This window comes from Hevea brasiliensis, chromosome 12 (assembly GCF_030052815.1).
Source record: "Hevea brasiliensis isolate MT/VB/25A 57/8 chromosome 12, ASM3005281v1, whole genome shotgun sequence".
NCBI classification, from domain to species: Eukaryota; Viridiplantae; Streptophyta; class Magnoliopsida; order Malpighiales; family Euphorbiaceae; genus Hevea; species Hevea brasiliensis.
In genome coordinates, this window is record NC_079504.1 from 7676987 (window position 1) to 7693030 (window position 16044).

The 16044-nt window shown below is 39.6% G+C and overlaps 1 protein-coding gene and 1 non-coding gene across 2 annotated transcripts; one reads left to right on the forward strand and one right to left on the reverse strand.

The window, feature by feature from the left end:
• Positions 1–266: 266 nt before the first annotated feature.
• On the reverse strand, positions 267–575 carry LOC131171096 (vegetative cell wall protein gp1-like). Its single transcript, XM_058130545.1, has one exon. It carries the CDS (start codon positions 573–575, stop codon positions 267–269), a length of 309 nt encoding a protein of 102 aa, XP_057986528.1.
• Positions 576–6637: 6062 nt separating this feature from the next.
• Positions 6638–6744, forward strand: LOC131171701 (small nucleolar RNA R71). The gene has a single exon (XR_009142359.1). It is a non-coding gene; the product is annotated as a small nucleolar RNA R71 (small nucleolar RNA).
• The last annotated feature ends 9300 nt before the right edge of the window (positions 6745–16044 follow it).

Here is a 16044-nt window from a genome sequence, read left to right on the forward strand (position 1 = left end):
ATATACTTGTTTGCCAAAATAGTTTTAGAAACTAATTTCTCATAGGCCTTTTTCATATCCATATCCCTAAAAGCCTAAGGTAATGGAGAAATTACCTCTTCGATATTATCTGCAAATGATGCAGGTGCTGGAGAGTGTAAGGGAGACTGAGGTACTGGTGTTTGGACCACTGGTGTTGGGGTTTGCGAGGAAGACCTGGTCCTTTTGCTAACTGGTTCAGAGGACGGCTGAGGTGGAGAGTTTAGGTCGAAAGGAACAGAGGGTACTCATTTCCGTTTTCCGACAGGGGTTTCTTTGGGTCTACCTGCGGTCCTTTTTGTTTTGCCTTTTGTTTTTGTTTGGGTAGGCGCAGGTTCTGGGGAATGGGTGTCGAGAATTGGTGTTTCATTTGGCGGCTCGGATTGCGGCGAGAGGGGAGTCGGCGGAATGAGAGGTGGTATTTGGCTTGGGGGTGGTGGCGGTGACTGAGGTGGTGGCGATTGTGGTAATGGTGGAGTTTGTGGTGGCGGTGACTGAGGTGGTGGCGGACTGGGGCTGGGGTTAGGGTTTGTGGGCAATGAAGATGGAGTACCCATTTTAGGTCAAAATTTGCTGAGTTTGGGTTTGTGGGAAGACCACATTTTCGTTCTTACCATTTTAATGAAAGGAAAGAAATTGTTCGGCTTCCTGTAAAGATTGCCGGAAGAAATGGAGTGGGAAAAGAAGTCGACGAGGTTTATCGGGAGTGTTGGCGGAGGCTTTTGGAAAATTGGAGGACATCTTGGGCTATTTTAAATTGTGGGGCAGACCTGTTGTAAGATGGGCCATGCTTGGGGTTAAGCATAAGGTTCAGCAGAATTTGCTTAAGACTCTGCTTGACAAGCAATGTCATCAGCAAGTTTCGGCAGGTTTTGGGAAAAATTGTGGTTTTGCTTGCCAAAAACAGTCCAAAAGCTATGGAATGCTATCATGACCCTCAGCAATTACCAAATACACACAAACACCATAAAATTGAGGGATTTAAGTTCATCATCTCTTAGCACTCATCAAACACAATGTATTCATTTAGCTTATGCAAGCATTTTTCAATTTAGGCACCAATTGTGACTATCTTTTTGCACATTCAATGAAATGGTCTCCTTTCTAAACTTATACCAAAAGCATATTTTCAGCAGCATTTTAGACAAGTTCCAAGCATTCAAGAATTGCAGAAAAGACATAGAAATTGACCTTTTTAGCAGCATGAACAGTAGCAAAAATCTGCAGACTGCAAAAACTAGCAGTAACTCAAACAAAAACATGCAAATTCTAACAGACTACAAAAACTATATATACACTAAAAGGTAAAACTTAACAAACACTATTTTTGCACTTCAATAAAGCTCACATCAGTCCTAAATATCAAAATTGATCCTCATTCAAGTTGCATTTCATAGAATTTACACAAAACACAAAATCAAACATGTGCTATCAAGTATATTGCAATATCAGCAATTTAGCACAAGTTTAAAGGTGTTACTGTTCACAGGCACTGGATAAAGTGCAGAATTTTGCTTATACTTGCTTCCTTTCAATTCTTTGTTTTTGCCACAAGTGTAAACTTGCCCAATCTTCATGAATGACCTACAAAAGATAAACAAATGTCACTTTTGAGTTTAATGAGGGTAAAAACTGAAAATGAAGTGAAATGGAAAATTAATAATCTATAAAAGGATACGCTTGGGTTGCCTCCCAAGAAGCGCTTGTTTAGGGTCTTAAGCTTGACCTTCCACTCCAATTCTAAGCATCCCTGATTGGGGAACTAAGCCATGAAACCTCTACAACCCTTTGCGTGGGTTCTCCAACAATATAATGCTTTAATCTCTGCCCATTAACTTTGAAAGTCCCTGAGGTTTCATTGCCTATCTCAACAGCTCCATAGGAGTATACCTTTATAACAGTGTAGGGTCCTGGCCATCTTGACTTTAATTTTCCCGGAAATAATCTTAACCTAGAGTTGTATAGAAGAACAACATCACCTTCCTGAAATTCTTTCCTCCTAATATGCTTATCATGCCATCTCTTAGTTCTTTCCTTGTAAAGCTTGGCATTTTCATAAGCATCCAGTCTAAGTTCCTCAAGTTCATTTAGTTGCAGCATTCTTTTTTCTCCTGCAGTTTTTAAGTCAAAGTTCAGTGTTCTTATGGCCCAATATGCTCTATGCTCCAACTCCAAAGGTAAATGACAAGCTTTCCCATAAACCAATCTAAATGGGGTGGTGCCAATAGGAGTTTTAAAAGCTGTTCTATAGGCCCAAAGAGCATCATCTAACTTTAGTGACCAATTTTTCCTTGAACTATTCACTGTTTTTTCAAGAATTCTTTTCAGCTCTCTATTGGAGATCTCCACTTGACCACTAGTTTGTGGATGGTAGGGTGTTGCAACCTTATGCTTCACTCCATATTTTTGCAATAATCTTTCAAATTGATGGTTGCAAAAATGAGAACCTCCATCACTTATAATGGCACGTGGAGTTCCAAATCTTGTAAAAATGAACTTTTTAAGGAATTTAATCACAACTCTTACATCATTAGTTGGAGATGGTATAGCTTCAACCCATTTGCTCACATAATCTACTCCAACTAAAATGTATTTGTGTCCCAAGGACGATGGAAAAGGTCCCATGAAATCAATGCCCCACACATCAAATAATTCCACTTCCAATATATTTTGGAGGGGCATTTCATCTCTCTTTGAGATATTACCCATCCTTTGACACCTATCACATGCATTTACAAACTTCCTCACATCCTTAAACATGTGTGGCCAAAAGAACCCTGCTTGAAGAACTTTTTATGCAGTCTTTGTCTCACTCATGTGACCCCCATAAAGTGAAGAATGGCAATCTTTGATAACATTCCCTATCTCCTCATCAGCTAAACATCTTCTAATCAGCCCATCTCCACATTTCTTGAACAAATATGGCTCCTCCCAATCATAATCCTTCACATCAAAAAGAAATTTCTTCTTTTGCTGCCATGTTAGATCAGGTGGAAGGATTCCACACACTAGATAGTTCACAAAATCTGCATACCAAGGGGTTTTTGCATTCATGATTACTAACAGTTGCTCATCAGGAAAATAATCATCTATTGGGGGTTCTTTTCCCAGATTGTCTCCTTGTTCTTGCCTCAATCTAGATAGATGATCCGCTACCACATTTTCTACTCCTTTATTATCTTTAATTTCCAAGTCAAACTCTTGAAGGAGTAATACCCACCTTATCAATCTAGGTTTAGCCTCTTTTTTCTGAAGGAGATACTTGATAGCTGCGTGATCCGTGTATACTATGACCTTAGACCCCACAAGATAGGACCTGAATTTATCTACTGCAAATACTACTGCCAAAAACTCTTTCTCTGTAGTAGAGTAATTTATTTGAGCATCATCTAAGGTCCTACTTGCATAGTATATTGCATACACTTTCTTATCTTTCCTTTGTCCCAAAACAGCCCCAATGGCATAATCACTAGCATCGCACATTAACTCAAAAGGTAATGACCAATCGGGTGGCTGCATAATAGGGGCAGATATCAAAGCTTCCTTTATCCTGCAAAAAGCATTCATACAATTAGTATCAAAATTAAATTCCACATCTTTACTCAATAAATTGGTAAGAGGTTTAGAAATCTTAGAGAAATCCTTGATGAATCTCCTGTAAAATCCAGCATGCCCCAAGAAACTCCTCACTCCCTTCACAGATGTTGGGGGTGGCATTTTCTCAATAATTTCTACCTTTGATTTATCCACCTCAATACCCCTGTTTGACACAAGATGTCCCAAAACAATTCCTTCTTGTACCATAAAATGGCACTTTTCCCAATTCAAAACTAAATTGAACTCTTCACATCTCTACAAAACCTTAGACAAGTTAGATAAGCATTCATCAAAAGATTTACCATACACAGAAAAATCATCCATGAACACTTCCATAATACCCTCAATCATGTCAGAAAATATGGACATCATACATCGTTGAAATGTAGCAGGGGCATTACATAGTCCAAATGGCATCCTTTGATATGCAAAGGTACCATAAGGACATGTGAAGGTAGTTTTATCTCGATCATGCAGGTGAAGAGGGATCTGAAAGAACCCTGAATAGCTATCCAAATAGCAAAAATAAGAATGATGAGCTAGTCTCTCAAGCATTTGATCTATAAATGGTAATGGAAAATGGTCCTTTCTGGTTGCCTTATTCAATTTCCTATAGTCTATACACATTCTCCATCGATTCTGAGTTCTTGTAGGTATTAGTTCATCATTTTCATTTTTCACCACTGTGATGCCCCCTTTCTTAGGTACAACATGAACTGGACTTACCCAATTGCTGTCAGAAACAGGGTAAATAATACCTGCATCAAGCAATTTCAAGATCTCTTTTTTCACAACCTCTTTCATATTTGGATTCAATCTCCTTTGTGATTCTCGAGAGGCTTTATGGTCATTTTCCAACAAAATTCTATGCATGCAAAAAGAAGGATGTATTCCTTTAATATCATCAATGGTATAACCAATTATCCTTCTATGCTTCCTAAGAACTCTCAATAATTTTTCAACCTCACAATCAGTCAATTTAGCATTAACAATCACAGGATATGTAGAATTTTGACTTAGAAAAGCATACCTGAGATTTGTTGGAAGAGGTTTCAACTCTACCTTAGGTGCTTCACCTTTTTCAAACTTTGATGATGAAGTTGTATCTTGCTTCAAGTTCCCAATCTTTTCAATATCAGCCATAGGCAATGGTGGATTTCCTTCCAAAATTGTAGCATATTCTGCAGCTTCCTCAATCTCATCCCCTTTTTTGATGTTATGAACCAAACAAGCTTCTAAGGGATCTTTAGGATGTTGCTTTTTAAGCACTTCTTTAACCTCTTCATCTATCACATCAACTCTCAAGCATGAGTTTGAATCATCTTTCTTTTTCATTGCTTGAAACAAATTAAATTCAACTTTCTCTTCCCCAACTTCTAATGTAAGCCTCCCATTTTTTACATCAATCACTCTCAGAGTAGCAAGGAAAGGTCTACCAAGAATAATAGGAATATGTACATCCTCCTCCATCTCCAATACCACAAAATCCACTGGTATGAAAAATTTCCCAACTTTCAGAGGAACATTCTCAACTACCCCAATTGGAAATTTAATAGACCTATCTGCTAACTGTAGTGATATGGTAGTAGGCTTCATTTCTCCAATCTTCATTTTCTCATAGATAGATAATGGCATCAGACTAACACTGGCTCCAAGATCGCATAAAGCCTTATCTATACTGATATCCCCAATGTGACATGGTATGGAGAAACTCCCAGGATCTTTCAGTTTGGGTGGAAGCTTATTTTGCAAAATAGCACTGCTTTCTTCCGTGAGAGCTACAGTCTCAAATTCCTCCAATTTCTTCTTGTTAGATAAAATTTCCTTCAAAAATTTGGCATATGAAGGCATTTGTGCTAAGGCATCAGTGAAAGGAATAGTCACATGCAAAGACTTCAATACCTCCAAAAACTTCCCAAATTGTTTATCCAATTTTGCTTTCTGAAACCTTTGTGGGAATGGTAAAGGTGGCATGTAGGCTTTAGGTGCAACATATTTAGGTTCTTCCTCTTTGCTCTCCCTCTCCTTACTTCCTTTTTCTTCCACTGAATTTTCTTTCTCAGCTTCAATTCTAACTTCAGCTTCAGTTTGTTCATCTCCTTCTCTGCTTTTCTTTTCTTCAACTTCCTCTTCAATCTTTTTATCTCCATTCTCCAATATTTTTCCACTTCTCAATGTAATAGCCTTGCAATGCTCCCTTGAATTTTCTGGTTGGCTAGGAAGCTTCCCAAATGCTTTGTTACTTGAAGAGCTAGCTTGTTGAGCTATTTGATTCTCTAACATCTTGTTGTGTGTTGCCATTTGATCCACTTTAGATGCTAATTGAGAAATCATTTCTTGTTGACTTTGATGGCTCACAAGTAGAGTTTCAATCATAGATTCCAATCTAGCTGTCTTGTCTAGTTGTGCTTGTTGTGGTAGAGGTGGAGCAGGTGCATTTTGAGGTTTAGAAATTCCAGGAGGAGGGCCTCTATTCTGCTGAAAATTCTGATTTTGTTGATATCCAGAAGGTTGCTGAAAATTCTGATTTTGCCCTTGTCTACTTCCCCAAGAGAAATTTGGGTGGTTTCTCCATGCTGGATCATAAGTTGCAGAAAATGAGTTACCACCTGGTCTTTGATTGTAGTTCCCCACATAATCCACTTGCTCACTTGAAAAATCTTGATTTAGTGCAGAAAAATCTGCTGCACAATTGACATTTGCAGCTCCAACTTCTACTGAATTATTAGAACCTCTAGTTGAAGAATCTACTTTCATGCTTAGCTTGTCCATTTTCCTTGTCAAAGCATCAAACTTAGCATTAATCATATTCATGGCATCAAGCTCAAACATACCAGCTGGTTTCTTGATCTCATTCCTCTCACAACTCCATTGGTAGTTGTTATAAGCAATTTTATCAAGAGCGGAAAAAGCTTCATCTTCAGATTTCTCCATAAGGTCACCTCCAGAAGATGCATCAATTGTACTTCTAATAGCTGGTGAAACTCCATTGTAAAAGTGTTGAACAAGCATCCACTTAGGAATCCCATGATGTGGACATCTCCTTTGCAAATCCTTGTATCTTTCCCATGCTTCATACAAGCTCTCATCATCTCTAGGTTTCAAAGAAGTCAGCTCATTTCTTAACTTAGCTGTCTTGCTTGGTGGAAAATATTGAGCCAAAAATGCTTGAGAAAGTTCATCCCATGTTGTGATAGAACCCGGTGGCAAAGAATGTAACCACTCTCTAGCTCGGTCCTTCAGAGAAAAAGGAAATAATCTGAGTCGAATTGCATCATCAGAAACTCCATTTATCTTCAACATATCGCTGATCTCAAGAAAGTGTGCTAGATGCACATGTGGACTTTCACTTGGATTTCCTCCAAATTGTGCTTGTTGTACCATTTGACAGAGTGCAGGCTTCAGTTCAAAATTATTAGCTTCTACTCTTGGCCTTGTGATACTTGGCATGAAATCTCCAATGTTAGGATAGGCATGATCTTTCACAGAGCGGTTGTTATTGTTGTTGTTATTGGCCATTTCTTCTTATAGTTCCTCTTGCTTTTGTGCTCTTTCTTGTTGTTGTTGAGCTTTAATTTCAGCTTTTCTTCTCTTAGATTCTGCTCTTAAAGCCTTTGCTGTCTTCTCTATTTCTGGGTTAAAGAATAAATTGATTTCTTCACTTTTTGTCCTTCTCATAAAATAAAGTACCTGAAAAACAAAATAAACAAATTCTCAAAGTAAAATGGCAAAAAGAATTAAAATAAAATACCCAAATTAACCAAACAAACAATTGTTCAATATCAAACAAAAATCAAATCCCCGGCAATGGCGCCAAAAACTTGATGTACGAAATCCGCAAGTATACGGGTCGTCTCAAGTAATAAAGTGATGAATCAAGTATCGTTCCCACGAGGATTTGCTGTTTGATTACCAAACTATGAATGAAGCGATTATTTGGGCTAATGATTAATGAATAAATGGTAAATGTAAATGAGCAAGGTAAATTGATTAATCTAATTGAAATGGGTAAAGAGCAAACAAATAAATTCTAATTCTAGTTCGCAATTAAACTAAAATTAACAATGGGTAATTTAAACGAAAGTCTAATTATGGTAAAAGTGATTCCAGAGTTGGGGATTTATGCATAAATTAATTGGGATTTGTCTTGGGCATTCCAATTTTTAGGGAAAAATAGAGTTTGAAGGAAATTGATTCTAAATCCTTTTGAGATCTTTTTCAAGCAAATCAAAGTGTATTCTAAAATAATCAAACCTACTTTCGTATGTATTTGATTACTTTAAAACCCATTAAGTTTTGTAACCAATAATTAATTCCTCTTAAAGTCCTAGTTTATTTCTAAATCTAGGTGATTTTAAGTTCCAATCCATGATTACCCATCAATGACTTTCACCTTTCGGTCCTTCAATCAAAGATTAACACAATACCCAATGGGTACCAACATTAGGCAAGTAAATCAAGCACACAAGAAAGGAATCAAAACTCATATTCATATAAAATAAGGAAATACCCAGTCCAAATCCACAAATTAATCTAAGACATATTTCCCAACTCTGAAATCTAAAGAAATTACTCACTCATAATGGTATTTACAAGAAATATAGATGGAAGAATATAGAAAAATATGATAAAAGGACTGAAATGGGAAAACCCAGGTGGAAGAACCAAGGTCTCTAGTTTCTGGAGCTCCAAACTCGTGCAGCAACTCCTCTTCCTAGAGAGAATGGCGCCTCCTCTCTCTCTTTCTATTAAATTTTTCTTCCTTTTTGTTTTTCCTCCCCTTCCACTTATGGCAAAAATAAGGAAATGATGAATTTATATGGTCCCTAAAAGTTGCCCTAAAAGTAAATAAAAGACAAGGAGTAGATAGGAAATGAGGTGTAAAATTATCCAAGTCAGCAGCACTATTCACGTTCTGGGCATTCTGCTTAGGGTTCGGCTTAACCCTAAGCAGCTTCTTAGCAAATTTTAGCCTCTGGTCGCACTGTCTGCTTAAGGTTAAGCAGACCTTCAGCAAATCTCGGCAGACTTAGAGTAAAATAGACTTTTATGCTCATGCTTGACCTGTGCTGCACCTTAAGCACTGCCGCTTTACCCTAAGCATGATCTTAAGCAAAGTGTCAAGCAAATTTCGGCTAGTTTGCTCTTTCAAGGCTTGATTTCTTCAACTTTCCTCCATGCTTAAAGAACTTCAAATCTCTTCAAATTATTTCCTATTGCACTCATTGATCTTCGATTTGCCACAAAATCCTATCAAAACAACAAAAATTACGAAAATCAAATATAAAGTATCTAAAATTAACAAATAAGATAAAATAAAGCTAAAAACATAAAATATACTAAAATATAAGGGCAAAATGGATGCAAAACTACCCTAAAATGCCCATATGAAATGAGTATAACATGTTCAAACTTCACATTCTGACAAGTCAAGCACTTGGACACAAAGTCTACTATGTCTCTCTTCATGCCATTCCACCAGTAGCTATCTTTCACATCATGGTACATCTTGGTGGAACCTGGGTGGACACTGTACAGTGTATAGTGTGCCTCTTGCATGATTTCATTTCTGAGATTGTCTACATCGGGCACACATATCCTTGAACCTTGCATAAGGGCGCCATCATTGGCAAATCCAAACTCACCACCTTCACCTTGCTATACTCTTTCTATGATTCTCATCAGTTGTTGGTCTCTGTGCTGGGAAACTCTAACTCTGTCTCGCAAGTCTGGCCTCACTGAAAAATGAGCCAACAATACCCCCTCATCTGAAAGATCTAGGATTAAACCTTGATCCATCAACTCATGTATTTCCTGAATCAATGGTCTCTTCTCTGCTGAAATGTGCGCCAAACTGCTAGAAGATTTTATGCTCAAAGCATCTGCTACTACATTGGCTTTCCCAGGGTGGTACTGGTGGTGCAATCATAGTCTTTCAGAAGCTCCATCCATCTCCTCTGTCTCAAGTTTAAGTCCCTCTGTTGGAAGATGTACTTCAAACTCTTATGGTCGGTGTATATCTCGCACACTTCACCATACAGGTAGTGTCTCCAGATTTTTAGTGCAAAGATTACAGCCGCCATTTCCAAATCATGGGTGGGGTAGTTCTGCTCATGCCTCTTCAGCTGTCTTGAAGCATAAGCTACTACTTTTCCATTCTGCATCAAAACACACCCTAGGCCAACTCTGGAGGCGTCACAGTACACGGTGTATCCTTCACCACTCATAGGTAGTGTCAACACAGGGGCGGTGGTTAGACACTCCTTAAGCTTCTGGAAGCTCTTCTCACAGTCATCTGTCCAAATGAATGGAACATTCTTCCGAGTTAACTTAGTTAGGGGAGCCGCTATCCTGGAAAAATCTTGCACAAAACGCCTATAGTAGCCAGCTAAACCCAGAAAACTTCGCACCTCAGTGACTATTGTAGGCCTAAGCCAATCAGTTACAGCTTCAATTTTCTTGGGATCCACTTGAATGCCGTCACTAGAAACCACGTGTCCCAAGAATGAGATGCTTTCTAGCCAAAATTCACATTTCGAAAATTTGGCATATAGCTGGTGCTCCCTCAAAGTCTGCAACACCATTCTCAAGTGCCACACGTGTTCTTCCTCGGTCTGAGAGTATACCAAAATGTCTTTTATGAATACGATGACAAAACGGTCCACAAATGGCTTGAACACCCGGTTCATCAAGTCCATGAAGGCTGCTGGTGCATTAGTGAGTCCAAAAGACATCACCAAGAACTCATAATGACCATATCTTGTCCTGAATGCCGTTTTGGACACGTCCTCATTCCTGATTCTCAACTGATGGTAGCCTGATCGCAGGTCTATCTTGGAAAAGAATCTAGCCCCTTGGAGCTGATCAAACAGATCGTCGATCCGAGGAAGTGGATACTTGTTCTTCACAGTCACCTTGTTCAGTTGTCTATATTCAATGCACAACCTTAATGACCCATCCTTCTTTCTCACAAATAGAACAGGAGCACCCCAGGGTGAAGTGCTCGGACGTATGAAACCTTTGTCCAACAGCTCCTGTAGTTGCTCTTTTAACTCTTTCAATTCTGCTGGGGCCATCCTGTAAGGTGGCATTGATATGGGGTTTGTACCCGGAACAACATCAATGCAGAACTCTATTCCCCTTTCTGGTGGCAACCCTGGAAGCTCTTCAGGGAAGACATCCATGAATTCTCTGACAACAGGAACATTTTCCATGTTGACACCTTCTACAGATGTATCTCTCACCAATGCCAAATACCCTTGGCATCCACGCTTCAATATTTTTCTAGCACTAATTGCTGACACCAAGTTATATGGAGCCACTCTCCTGTCACCATCGAAGCTAAACTCTTCCACACCGGGTATGTGGAAATACACCTTTTTGTTCCTGCAGTCTAAGGTGGCATAATGAGTTGCCAACCAGTCCATTCCCAAAATTACATCAAAATCAATCACTGGTAGAGGAACCAAGTCTGCTGGGAGGATCTTTCCATCCACCACTACTGGGCTACCCGGAAAAACCATATATACATCTATGTTGTCACTAAGTGGGGTAGCTACCGACAAGAGACATTCTAAGGTTGTAGGATTTCTACCCAACCTCTTGGCAAACACAGGGGAGACAAATGAGTGCGTAGCACCAGGATCTATCAAAACACGAGCCTCATAGGAACAGACCAGAAGAATACCTGCCACAACTGCATTTGAAGCTTGAGCATCCTGGTGGGTCAGGGTGAAAACCCGAGCTTGACCCCTACCCTGAGTGGCAGAACCCTGATACTGACTTCTACCTCCTGATCTGCCTCCAAATCCACGTCCCCCTTGTCCTCGGCCCTGTTGGCCACTAAACTGACTGCCTGCCATGCTGGAAGCACCCAGATACAACTGGCGAGGAACATTTGCAATAGAACCCTGTGACCCCATCTGTGGCTCACAGAACACGGGGCATTCCCTAACAAAGTGACCTGGTTGGCCACACCTGAAGCATACTCTTGAACCCATCAAACAAGGTCCTGAATGTCCTCTTCCACACTGTGCACAAGGTACTAAGGAAGATCTGAACTGGACCAGTGCTGCTGCACTCGAATCGTGACCACTGCTGGATCCGTACCCTGGTCTGAACCCTCGGGATTTGTGTCTAAAACCACTCTTCTTGTTCCTACTTCTTCCTCTGAAATTACTCTGGCCACCACTATCTGGAGCACCCATATGGGGAGCACCTAAAGAACCCTCTGCTATGTTTTTCTTTGCTTTTCCGCTGTCATCCGCAGCATAGCTAATCTCTATCTATCTGGCTCGATCAACTACCACATCAAACGACTGATTAGACGTTATGGCCAGGTTTGCATACCTTCTGTCAAGCCCCTTTAGGAATCTTTTCACCTTCATAGTTTCTGTAGCTACTGCTGTAGGGGCATATCTGCTCAATTCAAGAAATTCTGTAGCATATTCATCTACAGACCTACCATTCTGTCTTAAGGCCTCAAAGGCCCACTGCTTCTGATCTCTAAAGCTATCTGGCACAAACCGATTGATGAACAGTTCCACAAACTGAGTCCACGACAAACCCTCCATCCGAGGTAATATATAGTCATTCATCCATTGTTTAGGCATAGGCCCCATGACATGCTGCATACACTCTATAAGTCTTCTATCACCAATCGTAATTGCTCTCGCTGTCAGAAATCCAAAAACCGATATGCATCGTCTGACACATCATAAGTACCAGGCACCAACTTCTTAAAATTAATTATCTGTTTGTAAGGTTCCCCTCTTGGTGCGGTGGACTGCTGCTGCTGTGGAGGGTGGACCATATACTGCGCCATCATATCGATGGTCCTCTGCAAACCAGCTAGAGTAGCTGCCATGGGGTCCATGGGACCCTATGCCATGAAAGACCGATCTCGAATCTGGCGCTGTTTCTACTTGAGCAGCTCTAGGCCTCCTACCCCGCCTCCTTGGGGCAGGCGCCTCATCCTGTGTCGACACCTCTTCAGCACATCCGTCTCAGTGCGATGGCACTCATCGCTTCTACGCATTTTCTGAAATTCAGCAAAGATTAGCCCACAAAATTCAAAACAACATGTTACACAGCTCTATAGACTCATATTTATACATAATTATATGAAGCAGAAACTAGAAGCAAAGATGACAATGCAAGACGAATGTGGACCCTATTTTTCCGCATGTGACTCCTAGTAAACTCTTCCCAACACTTAGACAATTTTTCCCTATGAATCTGGAGCCTAAGCTCTGATACCACATTTGTCACGACCCAACCTATGGGCCAGACAAGACTAGGACACAGGCGACCTAAAGCTCCCGAGGCCCGTAGTAAGCCTAACTATTCACTTAACCCAACTCTAAGGCCCATTTGGGCCCAATATCAAGAAATCAACCGGACGGAGTCCGGCCATAAAGTGGACCTTTCAACGGGGAGTTTTTGGCTCACCCGACCTGTAAACAAAATATATCATCAATTGGGGAGCTCAGCTCACCCTCCACATACTCATCAGCATAAAATAAATGGGAGCTCAGCTCCCTCATCCAATCCATCAAACAGGCATATCATTATATGTTTACAGGTCCAACATGATAATAATATTACAGACCAAAATCAAATAAATACTTCTAACACATGCGGAAATTCTAGGAGTTAATAAAATTACACAAACATTGATAAACAACCTGTGAGGAAAGGAAGCAGGTTAACCTCAAAAATATCCTCCTGTGGCCTGGAAAAATATTGAACAGGAGTGAGCGTTCGACTCAGAGAGTAAAATATCAATTTTAACCATAATCTCTATAACTATCTAAAACTAATGCACCCTGTAGAGTGAAATGCAACATCAACAACATTTTCACATCATAACATCAAAAAGGTAATTTGGAGCACTCACACACCCAGTAGTATCAATCATAATATATGGGAGCTGATCCTATCTGACTCTCTTAAATCCAACACAGTGCCGTGAAGAACTCAAGCCGGACTTTCGCTTAATAAACCAAATCGGGGTCCCAGCGAAGAACTCAAGCCGTGTCTACCCCGAAGGACCGGATCCCAGCGAAGATCTCAAGCCGTGTCTTCCCGTCCTATCCATAGTCCACACCACATCACACGTACGCTAACGCACGCACACTGCTCCAAATTACCACAGCAACATACATGGCACTTTCACAGTTATGAATGCAACATAAATCGTGCCTAAAGTTTATCTACATAGATATATGCATATAAGTGATGCATGGGCATGCTTGAACATATAATAATAGTGAAATTACAATTAAAATTAATATTTTACTCACAGACTTGACAACGGTCACTGTGGCGGCTGGGCGGAGGAAGAAGGCTGTCCCGGCTCACCTGACAATTACATTACAATTATTTAATACAAATGACTCAATACAATCAAGAAAAGACCAAATACGTCCTAAGTCGTGCCGAAAATCCGGCAGAGTCTCCCTTATACCTAGGACCTACTCAACCTGCAAAATGGCTCAAATCACACTTCTATATTCACAATCCATATATCCACAACTCAATCACATCACACAGCCCCTCCTGGGCCCATCAAATCAGTCATCCATCACAATATGTAAAATTTCAATTTAGTCCTTATAATTGATCATTTTGCAAAAACTACCCAAACAAGCTCTAAAAATTCTAAAACTTTGCCCTGCTGTCCTTAGCAATATTACTAGGCTATTGCAAAAAGAATCATAATTTTCTGAGCTACCACGAATATTTTATGAATTTTTAATCCTATTTAAGCACTAGAAAATTACGAAAAAGCAAGGTTCGGGTTTACCTTTGCCGATTCCGACTTCGGGAACGCGCTCGGGACATCTGACAATGGGGGGGTAGCCAAAACCTCGGTCCAATTCGGAGACTTTTCCAGTAACGGGTCTGTCTGGCCCGAAATTTGCAGACCTGGTCAACTGTCGAATTTCCGCGAATTGAGGATACCTACACGAAGCCCACAATACGGGGGTTAGTACATAAATTTTTCAGAATTTTCTAAGCTCATTTAATGCTCGAAAAAATACTGCGAAGTTTCATGGGACCCACTGAAAAACGGTGTCGGAAAAATTCGAAATTTATGTCGCCGCGAAGCTCTCGACGAGTGGAGCGCTCTGGTACTCTCGGTTTTCTCGTGGGATTCACGGTTTGCGAGAAATCTAGCCCGAAAGTCAAAATAGGCTAAAACTTCCTGGGCAAAAATTGGACAAACCGCTCAATACATTTCAGCGTTCTTGGTGTCTATGGAAAGCTCTCGACGAGTAGATGATTTTAGACACAAGACCCGGTCCGATTGGTGGCCGGATCGGCCGGATTTTGGCCGGGAAGACGAACGGTCGCGCGCGCGAGGGAGGGACGTTCGCGCGCGTTTTTCGGCCGTTTGGGGCGGCGGCGGTGGGCTGGGACGGCTTGGGGTCGGCGCCGGCGAGCTGGGGAGGCAGAGGAGGTGGCGGTGCGGCAAGGGGCGGAGGGAGGAGAGAGAAAAGAGAGAGAGAAGGGGAGGAGATCGGACGCGCGCGAGAGGAAGAAGGAAGAAAAAGAAAATGCCGGTCCGATTCGATCGGTCCGATTCGGTCCGATTCGATTTGACCAGTCCGATTCAGGATACAAAATTTTGAATTTTTATTCTGTCTCGGGACCGAAAACGAGGTCCAAAAATTCCGAAAAAATTCCAGAAAGCTCAGAAAAATTCATAGACTCCAAATATATTTTTAGTTTTGTCACGTGGTCATTAAATTAATTTTTAAAAATCATCAAAGTTTATATTTTTGAAAAATCGAACCCGATTTTTAAAATCCTAAAAATCTAAAAAAAATTCCTAAAATTTAAATAAAATTAAAATACCAAAAATGCTCATAAAATAATAAAATTTAAAATTTTGGGGTGTTACAAAAATGAGAGAGAAATATCCCTTTAATAATATCAATTATTATAGCAAATAATATTTGAATATCTTAACAGTTTCAAATCCATGAATTGGACTTCTTGATAATGATGATGATAACTGATGAACAATTACTATTAGATCATTGTAACTTAATTCTTAATTTTTTTAAAATTTAATTAAAATATATTTAAATTTTGAAAAATTAAACTTTTTAATCATTTTATTAATTTTTTATTATAAAAAATATTATTCAATTTATTTCGGTGTTATTAATAAAATTGAATAATATAGATAATTAAAATTATTGAGGCTCAATAATATGAATATAAATAATGAAAATTACATAAGAAAAAAATGATATAAATATTAAAATTTAAAACAAGTTGATCAACATTTTTTAATAAAAAAATTTTAAAAAATGTATTTTAATTGTGTTTAAAAAGAATAATAAAGTCTTTGACTTCATTTATTTAGTAATAAATAATTTATATATAAAAAATATTTTGTATATTTTCTTGAAAAAA

What these genes read in the sequence shown, in the direction of transcription:
- LOC131171096 (XM_058130545.1), bottom strand. Translation starts at nt 575, where the DNA reads ATGGGTACTCCATCTTCATTGCCCACAAACCCTAACCCCAGCCCCAGT.